We start from the raw sequence: 20,663 nt of genomic DNA, 5'->3' as shown, positions 1-20,663 counted from the left end.
TTGTGTTTGATTAATAAGAAAAAGAAAATGAATAATATCTACAGAAGCCCATCTGATCTGTTGGGCTCATGGTTCTGTTCCCCCAAGGAGTAAATGCTTTATCTGCCATGCTGCCTGTCCTTGTCCATTTCTATGTCAGCACAGTAGAGCTAATGCTGTTAGACTGCTTTGCAATACACAAAGGTATTTTGAGACAGACATTCATATGGAGTAATGTTCCTTGGGAACTGAGCTCCTAATTATCACAATACTTTGAATTGATGATATAGCGAAATAGTTTTAATGAGTGTAAACGTCTCTCTTCTCCTGCCATTTGGGCAGTTCATAAAAAGAATTACTGCACTCAGTGATGGCAGGTAAAGTCGCACTGGGATGAATTCTGGACTCACATAAGTCTTCACTATTCTTATTGGAGCCCTTGGAAATTACAGTTTAGTGACCCAATAGATAATCTTCAGCATGATGCCGTAAAAGTTATTCTGACACTGTGGGTGCACCCCACCAGGGATAAAGGTGTGAAGTTTACCCCATGCTAGCTAACACATGGTAACTAATATGTGGTAAAACATCCTAGTGTGGGCAAGGCAGTTTGCACATGTGATCAGGTATAGGGTGAACCTACAGGTTACCTCAACCAACTACTGTGTGAAAGCTACATCTGCCTTAGCCACACTAGGTTTCACTATGTGATTGTCACCACCTTTTAGCTACCACCTGGTGAAACCCCACCTTTTGCCTAGTGCAGACAAGGCTAACGACAGACTCTCTTCCACCCCCCAATGCATTCTGCATTGGCGTTTGAGAAGAGATCCCTTGGTTGAAACAAGAGAGAGCTGCAGGCAGGGAGCTCTCTGTTAAGGACCCTCCACTCTGAAATATGCTTCCCCACACTGGTAAGGCCCCCAGGCCTGCTTTGTTAACCACAGGACATGCTGTCAAGAACATATTTCCTCTTGAAGGTGGGGGTCTGAAGGGATGGTCCAAGGCCAGCCACTGGGGGGCAGTTGTTTGTTAGTCTATCTACATTGCAGACCTGTGAAGCAGTGTAGTCTGGTGGACAGGGCCCTAGGCTGTGAGTCAAGCAACCCCTGGGTTCTATTCCCAGCTTTGCTATGTGACCCTTGGCAAGTCACTTCTCCCTTGTGTCCCTCTCCCATCTTTTAGGCTGTAAATTCTTTGGGACAGGAACTGTCTCCTGCTCTTTTTCTGTACAACGCCTCGCACACTGATCTCAGTCAGGCTGCTAGTCATGCAAATAGTATAATCTAGGCTGAGAATCATCTCAGGCAGTCTATTACAGATGTCTGCTTTTAATAGCTGGTGTTATGAGTGCTGCGAAGGGCACAGAGTTGTGAACAGGCCCCATTATACATTGGAATAAACAAATAGTCTTGGGGTGAACAGGAGCTTAGTCTGAAATCTGAACGAGTCACTGGGGCCTGTTGGCTGATCACCAGTGCCTGGTGGCCTTCAGGATTGCCTAGGATGTTTGTGTTAAGAGTTTATGAGCAAAGCCGCATGGAGCTAATCCCGATTAGCAAGGAGTTGAAGGGGAATGATCAGCCCTTGAACCTACACAGCACGGGGCTGGGTGACCAATCCAGTGAACCCGTTTATTACCTCAGGCCCTGCTTCCCAGATGCTGGCATTAGCGGGACAGATAAATATCAGGATTAGGAGGATTATGCTTGTGACAGCACCTCTGCTGCTTTTCCCCTGTGTTTCCATAAAATCTTCTCTTCATTTGAGAGTCACAGTGAATGGCATTTTTTCAGAAGTGCCTCAGTGAGTTAGGAGCATGTGTCCCACAAATTTTTTTCAACAGGACTTGTGCTCCTAAATCCCTTGTTCTTTGGAAAATCCCACCCACTGATTTAAAACAGCTGGAGGTCTTTAAGGTGATCTGGGTATCAGTTTCTTTGTTAACCTGTGCCCCAGTTCCCAGGCAGTGCAAAGATGAAAGAAAATGGCTCTCCGACGCTCTTCTATGTTACATGATCCTGTATCACTGAAGTCCATGGGAATTTTGTCACTGACTCTGGTGTGAACAGGGTCAGGTTTTATAAGCCCCTTTTGTTATCAGATTCAAAGAGCATCATTAGCAGGGTCTTAAAAGCAGCGGTGGCATTACCCATTTTTAGAGTCTATCTGGGCCTCCCCCTAAATGAGCAGCAGTTTCTGCAGCCCTTTTCTGAATAGGTCTGTTGGGGGCTGCAGGAATAAACTGAATTGTGGGATTTTCCTATGCACAGGTCCCACTGAAGTCAATGGGACTTGTGTTCCTGAGTCATTTGGGCACTTTTGAAAATGCGCCCTGGAATGAAGAGCAGGCTGTCAGTGGCCGGGTCTCTCTCCCAATGTCTCAGTCGTCCTCTCTGACGGAGACACTCTACTGTTTCCCTTCTTGCAACACAATTTCTATTGTTGTGGACACAAGCGCTCTCCAGCCTCACCTTAACCGTACACCCTGCACATACTATGTAGCCTGCTCAGCCTGAGTGAAAGGGAGCTGGTGCTCTTCATAACAGTAACGCAGGGAGAAATCCGGCAACACGTTTTCTTAGGGTGACCAGGTGTCCCGATTTTATCGGAACAGTCCCAATATTTGCGGCTTTTTCTTATATAGATGCCTATTACCCCCCACCCTTTGTCCTGATTTTTCACACTTTCTGTCTGGTCACCCTATGTTTTTTGGTGGGTGTTTTTAACCTGTGAATTCTCTCTTTAATGAGAGTTCGGAACACTTCTCTGAGACCACACTCAGTCCAGCACTTACATAAATATTACTTTGAATCTGGGTTGAAACTCTTGGGCTAAGGGGCCAGTGGTGGATTTTTATAAAACCTCACTGATTGGGTTTTGGTTCTGTAAAACTGAAGCATAAATTGGGGTGGTCGGAATACAGGTTGAATTTTATTCAAATCACCAAAGTTCAGAGTCCCAGGCCTCATATATAAACTTCTGGCCAAGGTTTTCAGAAGCGACTTGTAATTTTTGGTTGCCTTCATTTGTGATGCCCAAGTGGAGACTTTAAAGATTCCTACTTTTCAGAGAGTGCTGAGCACCCATCCTCTGAAAATCCTGGCCTCTGATGTAGCTCATCTGTACTTGCAACATATTTCATGCAATGCCAAAGCCTAGTTTGGGATGTTCCTTGTCAACATATCTCTTCCCCCCCACTATAGAATTTCAGGGTTGGAAGGGAGCCTCAGGAGGTCATCTAGTCTAACCCCCTGCTCAAAGCAGGACCAATCCCCAGTTTTTGCTCCAGATCCCTAAATGGCCCCCTCAAGGATTGAACTCACAACCCTGGGTTTAGCAGGTCAATGCTCAAACCACTGAGCTATCCCTCCCCCCCTTTTCCATGGTCTTCCACTAATGATTGCTTAATGTTATTTAGCACCTGCTTCACCTTCTGGTCAGAGGGCAGCTTCAGGCAGCAAACCAAAAGTAGCACTGGATCCCCATATTCGACTCAAGGATGGGAAACTCGAACTGGTAAGTTGAAAGGCTTCCTGCCTTGAAATTGAGATTTTGTGCTCAGTAGGGGGCTCCCAGACTGCATCTGATTACATGGTGCCGGCTCCTCCTCCTCTTTTCCAGCTGCTGAATCGCATTAAAAGAAGCTAAAACTACATAAGCACTTCCCTCATATTGCTTTTCCATGAAGGAAATTGCTGTAATTTGTATGAGGATGGTTATGGGAAGAAGGACCAGGTGGTGGCAAATGAGAGCAGAGGTGGGACCAGATGGTGGTAGAAGGGAGGGGAAGTCAGGTTGGATATTAAGATGTGGTCCATGCTATGAAAGTCTGAGAACCCCACTAATGTTAAGTTACCCTGGCAGTCCCAGGTCAAGCAAGATCAGGAATTGAAACAGGTCCTTCTTGCTCAGAAAGGGCTTTACTCATGGGTCTCTGCCTCAGAGATCATTTTGTGGGCCTCTGTCCAATTCAGCATTCCGTGTTAATAGAGCAGCATCAATGTCCTGCTTGGAGACAGCTGCTTCACTGGAGGGATAGGTGAGGTGCCTTTGGAGATAATGGGCCAAAAAATGTTGAAGGCCAGAGGAAAACATAAACACAAAATAGAACAGCAAAAGAAAGAACACTTTCTGCATCTTCAGATCTTATGAGCAGCAAACCAGGGTGCAGGGGCAGACTCAGTCCTGGTCTGAAGGCTAGAGATGGTTGAAATTTTTCAAAGAAAAAGTTTGTCATTCAAAAATAGCCCTTTTTGGATGTTTTTAGAAATATTTCAGTTTTTCATCAAAATCAGAAATGAAAAAAAATGATCATATTTGGTTTTCTCTTGCTTGCTTGCTAACATAAATGGCTGAAATCCTGTTTTGTTTTCCTGTCATTTAAAAAAAAATGGAAATCAGGACCAAAAAACCCGCAAAAAAACATTACAAATGAAAAATTGGTCAAGTTTGAACCCAAAATGGAAAAATATTCTGATTAGTTTATTTTTTTTGCAAACCTGTTTTCCTCTTTTCTTCTGGCTTCAATAAGGAGGACAATTGTATTGTATTGTCTTAGTGGGAGTGTCATCCTGGTATGCCACATCTCAGTTGGGGCTATTGTCTTTACCATAATATTGCTGGGTTAAGATTACCTTCCAGATAAATGACTGGTTAAAATGATGCTGATCATTTTAATGCACGCAAGATGCTAGTAAGTTATCTTGCTGTATGTTTTTATAGCAAGGAGCAAGGTCATTATTTGCAACTCCACAGCCTCCTGGCCTTTGCCTTGGTGATCCCTACTGTGGGGGTGTCTCCCCTGTTTGCTGGATCACCAGATGTGAGTGGGTACCTCTTGAAGATGGGATGGGGGATTTTGGCTCCCTCACCTATGGGAGTGCTGCGTTTAGAAGTGGAGGTTGCGGTTCACGGAACAGATTGAACAGATTATCATGAGTGGGTGCTGTGGCAGGTAGTGTGAGCACATCTAGGTGCTGGGTGAGCAGCTGACTGACTCAGCGAAAGAAGTCTATGCTCTTACAGACTTCCAGAGCCTTTGCTGCGGGGAATGAAGGGAGATACTGCACTGGTAAATATGGAGTCCAGAACCAGGGAAATGGAACACATAGGTGCAAATGGGAGGAGCATAACCCAGCTGCTACACGGGTCACATTAACATGAGCTTACTTTCATCTTCACGTTGTCTTGATATGTCTTGTTCATGGAATCAAGAGCACGCTGCTGTTTGGTGCATGAGTGTCCATCTCAGCCTGGCCCATAGGGGCTGCCGTACTACAGTTTCCACTTGGGACTTACTCCTGTAGCTCAAGCTGAGGAGACTCATGTTTTTAGCTCTGGAGGGCACACAGTAAATCCATGATTGATGGTCAGTACACAAGCACTCTTGGCAGCTGCAGGGCAGATGAAGGATCAGGACTGAGAGTGCCAGGTGAGAGGATCTCGATCTTGAAGAATGATGGAAACGTTGGAGAATGATTGATTGCAATAAGGCTTTGTCCAAACCTGGGCATTGCCTTACTTACTTAGTTTTGTAATTTTCTGTCTTTGCTCAAGCCATCTAGAGGTATTTGGTGGAAAAAATGGGTTTTTTTAGGCTGTTAATCTTTGGCAATATGCCATTTATTTTAAATGTGGTCGTATATTCTCAAATCAGTGCACAGACTATACCTTGGTGTCTATGCACTGAAAGCCCATGGAAGCACATGTGGTGCTACGAGTATATCTAGGTTTCTCAGCTTGAATCTTTCCCAGTTCTGTTGCACAAACATTATGTTCGGGCTCATGCTGACGGTGTCAATGAAAGGCATTGGAGTTAGTATGTTGCTTGCTTTCAGGAGAGATTAAAATACCACAAACCTAGTCTGAGAGAATCTGGTGCCTTTCTGTTTGCATAGAATAAATCTATAGCACTGGGTCACGTGACCTAATCTGCACCTACATCATCTAGTGCTGGATTCAGTCTGCTCCACCTGATTCCCCTTTATTCTAATCCAGAGCCTGACCTGGGTGTATAGGGCTATTAGTATACGTGTGAGTCATAGTTCAGGTAACGTGAGATACAGACACAGTGCTCAAAACATTGATTACATTATTTAGGATCACAGAGCTCATCCAGTACAATTAGGTTCAAGTCCTAATTTGATTAATGAGATAGAGGGATAATAGGCTTCTACCAAACTATCAGAACAGGACTCATGAAAAAAATGACACTGTTGCACCATATCTGAGTTCAGTTTGCGGGTCAAGAAGGATGTGCACCATTCCTCCAAAATTCGGAGATGTAGAGGTTGCCAGACCTGAAACGGGGAAGACACAGCGTGGCGGCATCACGTGGATTAGAACCTACGGGCATTTGAATTCTCCTGGCTTGGCTTTGTGTCCAGAGAGCCCCTAAAATCTGCCATGTCTTCCTATAGTAAGGTTATTGTTGGCGTTCGTGTTATACATCTATAGAGAGCTTTTGATTCAGAAGGACCCTCCTTCTGCTATCTATGGGTCCATTCCTGCTCTCATTGAAGTCAAGCACTTTTTGCCATGATGGCCTAAATTCTTATTACACTAACCTACACCCATTTCACGGCCCCTTCGTACTGCTAGAACCATGTAAGTGGGCATTAGTGTAAAGCAGGGATCTCAAACTCGAATCACCAGGAGGCCCACATGAGGACTAGTACAGTGGCCCGAGGGCCACATCACTGACATCCCCCCCCGGCCCGCTGCCCCTGGCCCTGCCCCCACTCCACCCCTTCCATGTGGCCCCACCCCTTCTCAGCCTCTTTCCACCCCCATTCCAACCCCTTCCCCAAAGTCCCGACCCCAACTCCACCCCCTCCCTACCCCTATTCCAACCCCTTCCCCAAATCTCTCCCCCGGCCCCGCCTCTTCTCCGCCACCTCCCCTGAGCGCCTGGCTCCCCACTCCTCCCCGCTCTTTCCTGGAAAGCGCTAAGCGCCGCCAAACAACTGTTTGGCAGCAGAAAGCGCCTGGAGGTAGGCAGAAAAGCAGACACGGCGCGCTGGGGGAGAGGAGGAGGGAGGGGAGCTTGGCAGCCCTCAGGAAATAACTCCGGGGGGGAGGGGCAGGGCCTGGCGGTCCGCAGGAAATAACCCCGCAGGCTGCATGTTTGAGACCCCTGGTGTAAAGGCACATCTACACTGAAACCGCTACAGCTGCAGCTGTGCTTCTGTAGCCCTACAGCGTAGACACTACCTAAGCTGATGGGAGGGGGTTCACCTGTTAGGGTAAGTAATCTACCTTACTACAAAGAGGCAGGAGCTAAATTTACGGAAGAATTCTTCCATCATCCTAGTGTTGTCTGTACCAGGGGTTGAATCGGCACACCTACGTCTCTCAGGGGTATAAATGTAGATGTAGCTATGCCAGTGTAAGTTCCCAGTGTAGACCAGCCCTAAGCAAGAATCAGGCCCAATATCACAATGTATCAAGTTGTGCTTGAAGTGCTGAGGATCTAAAGGATGTTGTGGGTTTTTTCCTAGTTAAAGTGTTTTGATAAACAAAACATTCCAATCCTCTTCAAAGGACGGGGACTGGAACTTACTGGTGACTAAATGGTGAGGCCTAATTAACTTGAGAGTGTCCCTTGGGTTCTTTATTCTCAACCATTTTATATCAAATATGAGCACCCTGCCCACCCATACTGTATTTTCTTGTAATGTGATGGATACAGTCTAGAAATATACCACTCATCCCAAGGTTATCTCCCCACCCAGGCTTTTGGATAGGTATAGCGACTGTCATGAGTATCTGGTTCTATTGTTCCTGTTGGAGCTGATACAGCTTGCTAGGCAAGACACAACTGTTCCAGGCATAGAGGCTAGAGTTTGCTGCCACCTCATGGTGGACGAAGCAGTTGCCTTTTCAGGTTGGAATCCCAGGAAAATGAGGAATGTAGCATGTGGGCACAAAGTTTCCCGCTAGAAATGCATGATGCTTCTCCGTTAGAATTCAGGATTGAATTTTCTCATTGGTCTCTACTTATTCTGGCTTTAACACAAAGTTGCTTCATGTATAAAGAGCATAGCACACTTTACCTTGCACTTTAAAAGCTGTATTTCTGAATGCCATTTTATTTCCCACAAAAGGGATTCTCCAAGCTTGAGAAAATCCGGGATTTCCCATGTGTCTAGCCGTTAGAGAAGGGGACAATACATGGCTACAAATCTAGGCTCTGTCACTGACTCGATGCAGAATGGGACCGTGCATTAGTCACCTAGTCTCTGTGTCCCTCAGTCTTGTCACGTGTAAAATAGAAATAACATGGGTATATTTGTCTGTGTTGCTGCAGTGAGGTTTGATTAATTAATGTTTGTGTCTGCTACACAAACTAAAGAAACAATAAATAATAACAACGTAGCTCTTTGACTGGAAAGCCCTATGGAAGTGTAAAATATTATGACAATGCCTTCTGCTGAAAAAGCAGTGAGACTTGTCTTGTTTGCACGCTCTAACCACACCGAAGACTCATTCTGGGGAATGAGAGAGCGAGCGTAAATGGGAACCTGAAAGGAAGTTGAACTTTTAGCAGCACAGCCTCAGCTGGTGGAAATTGTCCATTGGTTTCACTGGAGCGATGACAGTTTGTATTAGCTGAGGATCTTCCCATACTCTATAGGACGTGCTCATGGGAAGAGATCAGAAGAGATGCAACATGGTTCCAGATCTAGGTGAGGAGGTGACTTGGAGACCTAGGCCAGACCTGCTCCATGAAAAGTCATGTTTATGGCGTGAATGATGATGAACTTGATGATAAATCCAGCTCAAACTGCCCCCGCCCCCCCAACTCCTTCCAGAAAACTTGCATTCCTGTGGGGATTATTCTGTGGACTTGTTGCTCCTGTTTAAAGGTGCTGCAATATCTGGGTCTGGATGTGACCGAGGAGAAGAGGAAGCAATTACGGCAGAGTCTGATCACAGATTCGCAGGGAACAGTGGCCTATGGAGGTGAGCAGGGTGCTGCGATGTGCAATATGACACCAAGGGCGCATTTCATCCCTGGTATAATGCCATTGACTGCTCTGGGACGTGAGACATGCCACCTGTGAGGTGACAGCTAGAATAAAGACACAGACACAACAAATCCTGTATCTTGGCAGGGAGTTAGACTAGATGACCCTTGTGGTCCCTTCTAACCCTATGGTTCGGTGCCCAGACAGGTTTTAGTTCAGATGCAATTTATTCAGTAACTAATCACACAAGGAAAAAGCCTCTAACTGGTCCACATGTAAAATGGGAGTAACAGAGAGGGAGTGCACAGGGCCCTTCTCCTCAAACCTTCAGCCTGCTCACGAGCAATGGCAAAAGGAAGCTGCAAAAACAGAATGACAAACCTGCTTTCTGTGGGCTGGTAGGAAATTGCTGGCCCCTAAGGTTTGGTCACGTAACTACTTTGTCTCTGCACTGAAGTTCAGCATTGCTTCCAAGAAGTTTCTCTGATGCTAGGTGGTTGAGTTTCGTTTGTTTGTTTGTTTGTTTTTAATCCTAAGCAATGCTTTCTAGAAAATTGGCATAGAGGACTCTAAACCATGGCTAGCAAAAGCATACTGCATATTGACCCTGCATTCAACGTACAGAGATTTGGGATGGGATAGAGAGACCCTTCTCTCTGCTGGAGGTGGTTGGGTTTGCTATAATGTTTGTAGTGATGGAAATGAAATGTATTACCTTCTCCTGGATAATCTGTTGCTTCTGTGAAAGTTGGCTGTGTAAACTCAGTTCCAGGTTCTCTCTTCATACTGTGACTACTCTCGCTCTTCCCCCCCCATAGATTTTCTTCAAGCTCTCAGGGATCTGCTGCAAGATGAGCGGGAGGAGGCTGGCCTTGACGCCAGTTCTGTGCTCTTCACTCAGCATGAAGTGGCCAGTTTATTGGATACATCTGCTTTTCACTCTCTGGTCAGCCTTAGCCAAATACTGTTTCTTGCTTCTCTTCCTAGCCTACTGCACCCTGCCTTGGTTCCAAAGCTCCTTTCACATCAAAGACCTTCTGGGTCTTACTGTGAGCTGGTGTAAGAGAAAGGGATATACTATAATATGATTTGGGACCAAGTAGCTGTGTCCTGGATTCTTGGTCTGGATGATAGCTGTAAACTGTGGAAAAAAATAGCGACAGTGCTATCTTTCTCCAAAAAGCAGAGCAGGCAAAGACTAACGGGCTATCTTTCACTTATACTTTAGTTATAGAAAAGAGAGGCTAGAATTTCATCCCTTAATCATAAAGCTTAAAGGAAATCCCATAAAAGACCTGACTTCACATGCTTGATGACTAAAAAAAAAAACCTATATAATGGTTTGAAGGAAGCTGCTGATGTCAATTTTCTAGCCATACAAAAGAAAAAATTACCATAATAAAGCCATTCAAGCTATTTCATTGCCTAAAGTTGCCATCTTATGTCACTTTGATGGTGATACAGAAGGAAAATTAGCCATGGTGAATCCATTCCAGCTATTGTCATTTCAGTAACACAGTGAGAATTAACCACTGGTCCAGCTGTCTCATGGCGTGGAGCCTGAATTCCTATGGAATACAAAACCACAATTAGATTATTTATTGTGACACTTGTGTCGTTTTGTAAAAACACAAACTGTCTTTGAAAATTATTTGGAATAATCATTGGTAGGGGTATGTCAGAAGTATGCATGCGTTGTAACCACATGCTCGTGGTGGAAGAAAAGCCGAACTCACTCACCGTGTGCACCAATGTCTTCCAGACTTTTGACTCCGTCAGCTGTACCGATGGCGAGGAACTGGAACAGCTTCAACTGGAAATGACAGATCTGCGGCAGGAAGTCCAAAGGCTGAAGGTGAGGGTTATCTTTCAAGCATGTTTTTCTGTCCTGGGCGTTTTGTACTCAGTGTTTCAATATTCAAATATAGTGGATGTAACAGTGTGACAATTGGGCAGGTCTTCTATGTGTATCACACCTGTACATTTCTAGGCATTTGTTGGAGGCAGCAATCATTCTGCATTCAGTTCAATGTGGGTTGTTACAGAGAAGACATGTGTACGGTGCTTCCTCTCATCGAGACTTCATTTTTGTTCTTTCTTTGTTTTTTTCCTTGAAACAAAAGTTTAATGTGCCAAAAGGGTATGGTTACTCCTTTTTTACTGGAAAACCATAGAAGAAAATAAATATTTTTAAAATATCCAAAACATAACACAAATAATTCACATCTCATATTAAACCTAAATACACCCCCCACCCTCCCGATCTAACCTAATATTGGCAGCTCCGCTGTTAAAAGCATGATGGTGAGAAGGTGCATTTTTCAAGGTGTAGCCAATGAAAGGCAGTTGCAGAGTAAGAGTGCATCTAAAAATATGGCTGTTATAGAGGAGAGCTGCAAGTCCGTAGTTGCTTCTAGTGAATTAATTCAAGAAAGTCCTATTTCCTGCGTTATTCAGGAGATAGCCTAGGTGATCACAGTGGTCCCTTGTTGCCTTTTCTTCTGCGTGAATGTGCTGTCAAACATGATGCCTGACCAACTGGAAATCTTCCTCCTAGTCTCTTCTGAAGGAGGTGGAAAGCAGCAAGAAGTCAATGGAATATGAACTTCAGAGACTGAACCAGGTTAGTTTAGAGGTTTCTTGTGAATTGTCCAGTGGCGGTATTAGCCAGGCTCCATGGATGCAATTGCACCCACAGAAATCAGGCCCAGATGTGCCCTTCTACAGGCAGGGTTGCTTGGGGTAGAGGGTGAGGGTAGGGGCAAAATCACACTTCTCAAGTGTGCTGCACCTGTTGTTTCCATTACTTTAGCCAAAGTGCAAAAGGCAGGCTCTGTTTTAATGTTCTCTGGGGTATGTCTACGCTGCAGTAAAGAACCCATGACACTGAGTCTCAGAGCCTGGGTCAATTGACAGGCTCTTGGGGCTCGGGCTGAAGGCCTGAAAATTCACAGTGTAGACATTTGGGCTGGAGCCTGGGCTCTGAGAACCATCCCCCTCGCAGGGTTTCAGAGCCAGGCTCCTGCCCGAATCTGAACATACAAAAGAACGGCCATTCAGGTTCAGACCAAAGGTCCATCTAGATCAGTATCCTGTCTTCTAACAGTGGCCAATGCCAGGTGCTTCAGAGGGAATGAACAGAACAGGTAATCATCAAGTGATCCACTCCTGTCCTCCATTCCCAGCTTCTGGCAAACAGAGGCTAGGGACACCATCCCTGCCCATCCTGGCTAATATCCATTGATGGACCTATCCTCCATGAACTTATCTAGTTCTTTTTTGAACCCTGTTATAGCCTTGGCCTTCACAACATCCTCTGGCAAGGAGTTCCACAGGTTGACTGTGCGTTGTATGAAAAAAATACTTCCTTTTGTTTGTTTTAAACCTGCTACCTATTAATTTCATTTGATGATCCCTAGTTATTGTGTTATGAGAAGGAGTAAATAACAATTCCTTATTTACTTTCTCCACACCAGTCATGATTTGTATAGACCTGTGTTATCCCCCCTTAGTCGTCTCTTTTCCAAGCTGAAAAGTCCCAGTTTTATTAATCTGTCCTCATATGGCAGCCGTTCCATACACCGAATCACTTTTGTTGTCCTTTTCTGAACCTTTTCCAATTCCAATATATCTTTTTGAGATGCCCACATCTGCACGCAGTAGTCAAGATGTGGGCATACCATGGATTTATATAGAGGCAATATGATATTTTCTGTCTTCTTATCTGTCCCTTTCTTAATGATTCCCAACATTCTGTTAGCTTTTTTGACTGCCGCTGCACATTGAGTGGATGTTTTCAGAGAACTATCCACAATGACGCCAAGATTTCTTTCTTGAGTGGTAACAGCTAATTTAGACCCCATAATTTTATATGTATAGTTGGGATTATGTTTTCCAATGTGCATTACTTTGCATTTATTAACATAGAATTTCATTTGCCATTTTGTTGCCCAGTTACCCAGTTTTGAGAGATCCTTTTGTAGCACTTCACAGTCTGCTTGGGAGTTAACTATCTTGAGTAGTTTTGTATCATCTGCAAATTTTGCCACCTCACTATTTATCCCTTTTTCCATATCATTTATGAATATGTTAAATAGGACTAGTCTCAGTACAGACCCCTGGGGGACACCACTATTTACCCCTCTCCATTCTGAAAACTGACCATTTAATCCTACCTTTTGTTTCCTATCTTTTAACCAGTTATCAATCCATGAGAGGACCTTCCCTCTTATCCCATGACAGCTTACTTTGCTTAAGAGCCTTTGGTGAGGGATTTTGTAAAAGGATTTTGAAAATCTAAGTACACTGTATCCACTGGATCCCCCTTGTCCACATGCTTGTTGACCCCCTCAAAGAATTCTAGTAGATTGGTGGGGCGTGATTTCCCTTTACAAAAACCATCTTTGACTTTTCCCCACAAATTATGTTTATCTGTGTGACTGACAATTTTATTCTTTGCTGTAGTTTCAACTATTTTGCCCAGTACTGAAGTCAGGCTTACTGGCCTGTAATTGCCGGGATCACCTCTGGAGCCCCTTTTAAAAATTGGCATCACATTAGCTATCCTCCAGTTATTTGGTACAGAAGCTGATTTAAATGATAGGTTACAAACCACAGTTAGTAGTTCTGCAGTTTCACATTTGAGTTCCTTCAGAACTCTTGGGTGAATACCATATGGTCCTGGTGACTTACTACTGTTTAGTTTATCAGTTTGTTCCAAAACCTCCTCTAATGACACCACAATCTGGGACAGTTCCTCAGATTTGTCACCTAAAAAGAATGGCTTGGGTTTGGAAACCTCCCTCACATCCTCAGCCATGAAGACTGATGCAAGGAATTCATTTAGTTTCTCCACAGTGGCCTTATTGTCCTTGAGTTCTCCTTTAGCATCTCGATCATCCAGTGGCCCCCTGGTTGTTTAGCAGGCTTCCTGCTTCTGATGTATTTAAACCAAAATTTTGCTATTATTTTTTGAGTCTTTGGCTAGTTGTTCTTCAAATTCTTTTTTGACCTTTCTAATTATATTTTTACGCTTCATTTGCCAGAGTTTATGCTCCTTTCTATTTTCCTCACTAGGATTTAACTTCCACTTTTTAAAGGATGCCTTTTTGTCTCTCACCTTTTCTTTTACTTTGTTTAGCCACAGTGGCACTTTTTTGGTTCTCTTACTATGTTTTTTTTTTTAACTTTGGGGTATACATTTAAGTTGAGCCTCTATTTTGGTGTCTTTAAAAAGTTTCCATGCATCTTGCAGGGATTTCACTTTTGGCACTGTACCTTTTAATTTCTGTTTCACTAACTTCCTCATTTTTGTGTAGTTCACCTTTTTGAAATTAAATGCTACAGTGTTGGGGCACTGTGGTGTTTTCCCCGCCACAGGGATGTTAAATTTAATTATATTATGGTCACTATTACCAAGTGGTCCAGCTATATTCACCTCTTGGACCAGATCCTGTGCTCCACTTAGGACTAAATCAAGAATTCCCCCTCCTCTTGTGGATTCTAGGACTAGCTGCCCCAAGAAGCAGTCATTTAAGGTATCAAGAAACTTGATCTCTGCATCCTGTCCTGAGATGACATGTACCCAGTCAATAGGGGGATAGTTGAAATCCCCCATTATTATTGAATTTTTAATTTTTATAACCTCTCTAATCTCCCTGAGCATTTCACAGTCACTATCACCATCCTGGTCAGGTGGTCGGTAATCTATCCCTACTGCTGTGTTCTTATTATTATAGCATGGAATTACTGTCCATAGAGATTCTGTGGTACAGTTTGGTTCATTTAAGATTTTTACTTCATTTGATTCTATGCTTTCTTTCACATATAGTGCCACTCCCCATCTTACCCATCTTATTATTTAGACTTCTAGCATTTGTGTATAAGCACTTTAAAAACTTGTCATTTTTTAGCTGTCTGCTATTATATGATGTAATTGAATGGGACTCTTTTTCATTTGACATTTTCTCATCAGATCCTACCCATAGTTTATCATTTTCCATTCTCTCCTCCTTACTAGTACATAGAGAATCTCCATTAATAGATCCTCCCCTAAGGGATGTCTCTCTCCGAACCACATTCTCCTCCACGCCTGTCGGCTTTCCCCCAGCCCTTAGTTTAAAAACTGCTCTACGACCTTTTTAATATTCAGTGCCAGCAATCTGGTTCCATTTTGGTTTAGGTGGAGCCCATCCTTCCTGTATAGGCTCCCCCTTTCCCAAAAGATTCCCCAGTTCCTAATATATCGAAACCCCTCCTCCCTACACCATCGTCTCATCCACGCATTGAGACCCTGCAATCTGCCTACCTTGTGGAACTGGAAGCATTTCAGAGAATGCTACCAGGGAGGTCCTGGACTTTTTTGACTCAACATCTACATTGCAATTTTAAGCCCTGCAGTCCAAGCCCCAGAGACTGATCTGGGTGACCTGGGCCAGCTGCAGTCATGCTGCAACTCTTTTATTGCACTGTAGACATACCCTGGAAGGTGCATACATGTGTGGGTTCCAGCCCTTTGCCAAATGACATGGAAGTTGCAAAGAAAAAATATTTATAATAGATGAAGGTTTTCTGCATGGTACCATGGGAAGAACAGCAGCAGCTTTATTGTGAGCAGCTCCAGGAACGCTGATGAGTTGATATGATATCGGTGGCTGGTGGGGATGCTGTGTTAACAAACTCTCCCTGCCGATTCCAGAAGGCGCTGGACTTCCTGTCCGAGAACCGCACCCTGCACAGCAAGCTTCAGGTGGCTGAGGTGGTTCAGCAGCAAGCCCACAGTGCAGAGCAGGACTATGAGGAAGTGATTCACCTGCTCGAGGCTGAAATCACTGAGCTGAAAACTCAGCTGGTAGGGAAGAAAACAAAGCATGTCTCTGAAGCAGAGGTAATGTACCCCGAGGGCCCAGGAGGGGATGGCTGGGGACTCAATGGACCAGTCGGAAAAGCCTCTGGCTCTTGCTTTTGTAATAACATTTTATTGATAGATTGATTGTAATTTGTAAAACAGAGGCTAGCAGATTTCCAAGGCTCATGCTGATATTTAATGTGATTTCCAGTGACCAGATCCAAAGAAAAGGCATCCTCCACAACAATTAACACCCAGGCTAGCTCCTCTGCTAATCGCCATTGCTCCACGGACGCTGCATGTGCACTAGCTGAGAATCTCACCCCACCCTCCATTCCTAAGCTCCAAACTCAGGCAAAAACCTCAGAAGAGAGATGTGTCTTGTACCAGGCCCTGAAGGTCAATGACTGGGTTAGTGGGCTAGCATGGGGAGCAGATTCCAGAATGGGGGGGCTTTCATTAAGAGTGCCCAGCCCCCAGGTGGTTCAATCTAGGGACTGCTACCCAACTGATCATAACTATCATGAGTAACGGAGAGAGCCACATGGGAGCCAGGTCTCAGACTGAGACCACACTAAGGCAGATTAAGGTACAGACCGGTAGACATGAGATGTGTCTTTGCCAACTGCTCCTAATTAGGAAGGGCAGTCCTATATTTTAGCTCAGTACTTTATTTCTACCTGCTCTGCCCCTGCCGAAAGTCTCTCTTCTGGTTCAATGGAATTTAAAGTTACATCATCCTTTCTGTCCTGTAATTGGGCCTATTTGTCGCAGCTGTGGGAGCCCATAGTCTGTTCATGCCCCTGTCTTTTTTCCAAGCAGCCTGAGAACAGCTGGTATGAATGTAGCCCCATTGCCACTCTGTGGGAAGTTCTGTCATCACTGAGGACTTTGCTGTCCATGTGCTTCTGTTTTCAAGCCTGTCATTAAATTGGTGCCTCCAAGAGCCTAAAGTGGGCTGACGCTATCTCCCTTCTCTTCCCACCTCCTTCTTTCCACCTCAGGGAGGCATTCTGGAGCTGAAAAGACGGCTGTCCCTGGCAGATGGCCAGTTGCGGAAATCTGAAGTCATGCGGAAGCGCTTGGAAATCTGCAACAGGAAGCTGCTCCTGTTTGTGCAGGTGAAGTATTGAAATGTGGCCACTGTCTATAGGAGCTGCCCTTAGCTAGTTTACTCTGCCTTCTGTTACCATGACAGTCAAAATCACTTCCTGTTCTAGATGTTAGATCATTTATTCTTCCATTGGATCCTGGAAAGATGCCCTCTGTTAGTGTCAGGAGAACCTATTCAGTACAAACCTCCCTAGAACTTACACATGTGGGAGCTCTGAATATCCAAGGGACTAAAATCTTCCCTCTTTTACTCGTATGCAACCCCCAAGAAGCCCAAGGACTAGGCCCAGAATTCTGATGGTCCCTATTGTATTCCACTGAGGGTTTAGCATGTGTACCATGTGCCCCGAGTTGGAGAATTTGAAGGTAGTGTCTATTGGTCTGGGCATGCGCCCAGGCTCGCCTCTTGGTTTCATCCGAGGTGATAAAGGGTGGGGACCACATCTCCAGTTCCTTCTCACCACTGCTGAAAGTTCTGTGTCTTCATCTCTTATGCACCTTTAAATACATTGTTGTATTATCCTAGTTTTAGTGAGCAACATAGACAGATTAGGGGTTTGTTTCTCTACCCCTCCTCCCCATCCTGTGTTCCCATGAGCAGGTACTGGAGTATGCCGAGAACACTGGGCTTCAAATTCTGTGTCTCCTGCCCGTGTTCCCTCTTGGTTAACAAACACCAACGCCACCTCTACTGCTTGGGGGAAGCTCACGCTGCATCCAGGTGTAGTATCTGCCAGTCCTTCCCCAGCCATACCCGAGAAGGCTGGGCTTCCCGCCTCTGGAAATACCTCATGGAAGTCGCCATGAGGCCTCACTCGGACCTAGGCCAGGGGACTGACCTCCCGCCCCTCCCCCCGTACATTGGCCTGAAACCTGAGGGAGTGTGCCTCCTGCTACCAAGTCCAAATCTGGCACCCGCAGTACCACCACCATGGAGCCCATGCTGGGGCCCAGTCGGGAGGTAACGAAGCCATATCTATAAGGATTGGAATAAGTCTTCCTCAAAAACGAAGGAAGTGGATGGTCCTTCAATGAGTTCGAGCCAGGGAGACAGAGGGCGCTCTAAACCACATAGACACGACAAGAAGTCCCACAAGCAAGGTGATCCAGCAGTCCTGGGCACTGGACCACAGGGACTGTCAACATCAGTACTCCCAAAGATGCAGGATCTGCCTGCTCCGGGGAAATCTGCAGCGCCACAACCAGTTCCGAATAAAGAAAGGGTACCTCTAACACCAGGGAGATCAAGAACAGTGTTTGAGCCCAGGGTCTTCGCACTACTTTTAAGGAGACTATTTCCCCCCCTCATGCTATGCCACAACTGCGAGACCCCTTACCTCCCGCTCCGACAGTCTACATACTTTCACCGGCTCTGACTGTATCGCCAATGGAACTGGAGTCCACCTTCTCATCCTGTGATAAGTTAGACGCTGGAAAGGGACCATCAATGTTGTACCAACCGTACATGTACTCGGGAAGGCTATCCCAATCTTGGCAACACCCTCCGCTCCAACCACCGTGGAGCCACTGGTTCCCCATGCCAAGGGGACCGCCTCAACACCCTCTGGATCCAGCCTTCTGGCCTTATTGGGGCCCTGGCCCCAAAACCCCCACTCAGAACCTTCCCAATCCACAATGGAGCAATCACCTGCTTCCCCATTGAAGGCCCCTTCTAGCAGGCGCTTGGATCTGTTCCTGGAGGAGGAACCCCTCAGCCTGGCTCTGAGGGTGCTGCCATAAACAGCGAGATTCCCTTCCTCTTCCCCAGAGAAGGCAATGACTACGGTGTCCCCTTCACCTCCACACAACTTTAGGCAGTTGCTAGAGCTACAGTGCAGAGTCATGGGGGAACTCCACATTCCCCTAGAGGAAATTCAGGATACCCAGCACCAACTAGAGTCACATTGCCTATTAATGATGCCATACTTGAACTGGCCAGGACAGTATGGCACACACCAGCCACGTGCCCGCCTACCCCCAAAGGGGCAGAAAAAGCCTACTATGTTCTGGCTAAGGAGTCTGAGTTTCTTTTCTCACATCCAACCGTCCTCCCCCCACCCCCCGAACTCCCTGGTGGTCCAAGCAATGACTGAATGAACCAGACAACCCCACCCATGCTCCACACCATCCGACAAGGAAGGCAAGTGTTTGGACCTTTTTGAGCATAAGGTCTTTTCCTCAACCAGACTCCAGTTCAGGATTTTGAACTATCAGGCATTACTAGCCAAATACGACTTCCTGAATTACAGCAAACTGGAGGAATTTGCTGATGGACTCCCACAACAGGACCGGACTTGTTTCCAGGCAATCTGAGGAAGGGAAGCTGGTGGCCAGAACAGCGCTCCAATCGGTGGTGGATGCGGCAGATATTTCTTCAAGGGCAGTGGCTACGTACAAAGATATGTGTAAGGAATCTTGGTTCCACTCTTCCGGTTTTCCTCAGGAAATGCAAAACACTGTTGCAGACCTCCCCTTCGATGAATCCCATCTTCTTAATTAAAAGATGGATGATTCCGTACATACCCTCAAGGACTCCAGGACCACCCTTTGCTCGCTGGGCATTTACTCGCCTCCCCCAAAGTGTAAGTTCCACTGCCCGCCACCCACACATCGCTACAGATCCCACCGGTTTTACTATCAGAGATCTTAAGAGCCACCAAGGAAGCGACAGAAACCCCAGAGATCCCACCCTCTGGGACCCACATCACAGGCTTCTACCTCACAGCTTCCACCCCTAGGCTAAAAGATATTTCTGAGTCAACCTTCAGAGCTGTCAACCACTTTTCCTACCACCTTATGATCACCCTACCCTCTTTGAGGGTCATGTAGCTCTCATCTTCCAAGCTCAGAGTGCAATAACAATGGACAAATGGGTGATGAATGTCATCCACCATGGCTGTATGATCGAATTCGTCACGCTACCTCCTCTAAACCCCCTCTCTTGATGTTTCCTCAGGGACCACTCTCACGACAGCATCCTCACCCAAGAGGTGAACTCCTTACTACAATGGGGAGCAGTAGAATGCATTCCCCCAGAATCTCAAGGGGTGGGATGCTAGTCAACTTACTTCCTGATACCCAAGAAGAAAGGTGGATAGAGACCAATCCTGGACCTCCAACATCTCAACTGCTTGATTCACAAGCCCATTTCAAATGGTCTTGCTGGCAGCGATCATCCCATCCCTAGAAAGAGGCAGGTGTTATATGACTCTCGATATGCAAGACGCTTATTTTAACATCAATATCCATCCAGCCCATGGGTGCTTCCTGAGATTGACAGTTGGCAACCACCATTTCCAATATAGGGTGCTCCCCTTCAGAATAACTTCCACCATTCCCAGAGTCTTTCACCAAGGTTTTTTCTGTCATAGCAGCCTATATCAGATGTTTCTGGGTCTTGGTATTTCCATATCTCAACGACTGGTTCTTAGCCACATAGTCCAGGCACGAAGCCCAAGTTTCAACTTCAACGTTGCTTGGCCTTCTTTTGTCCCTCGAGTCAGTATCAACATCGAGAAATTGACCTTTGGCCCCATACAATCTCTGGACTTTATAGGGACCACCATCAGCTCAGTCACAGCACAGGCCTAGCTACCAAGGGACAGGTTCCAGACGCTGTGAGAACTCGGAACTCTCATTGTCAACAATGAGGACTTGCCTGACACTCCTTGGCCACATGGCTTTGTGCACATACGTCACTGCCTTTGCTTGTCTTCATTCAGTGCCTCCAGTTTACTCTCCCAACTGTCATG

General features: G+C 45.6%; 1 protein-coding gene across 1 annotated transcript in view; it reads left to right on the top strand.

Moving 5' to 3' along the window:
- The window catches only part of LOC144271431 (syntaxin-binding protein 4-like), a gene marked incomplete at its 5' end in the record, with an annotated part of 59,932 nt that overhangs the window by 27,065 nt on the left and 12,204 nt on the right, over positions 1-20,663 (top strand). The window contains 7 exons of the mRNA XM_077828783.1: positions 3,401-3,498; positions 8,850-8,946; positions 9,770-9,897; positions 10,714-10,806; positions 11,509-11,574; positions 15,649-15,837; positions 16,803-16,919. Of these exons, the coding sequence (XP_077684909.1) occupies positions 3,401-3,498; positions 8,850-8,946; positions 9,770-9,897; positions 10,714-10,806; positions 11,509-11,574; positions 15,649-15,837; positions 16,803-16,919 (788 nt within the window). The remainder of the gene's footprint in view (positions 1-3,400; positions 3,499-8,849; positions 8,947-9,769; positions 9,898-10,713; positions 10,807-11,508; positions 11,575-15,648; positions 15,838-16,802; positions 16,920-20,663) is intronic.

Source organism: Eretmochelys imbricata, chromosome 10, assembly GCF_965152235.1.
Source record: "Eretmochelys imbricata isolate rEreImb1 chromosome 10, rEreImb1.hap1, whole genome shotgun sequence".
NCBI lineage: Eukaryota > Metazoa > Chordata > Testudines > Cheloniidae > Eretmochelys > Eretmochelys imbricata.
The sequence above is the reverse complement of the archived record's forward strand: the minus strand, read 5'-3'. Positions and strand labels throughout refer to the sequence as shown.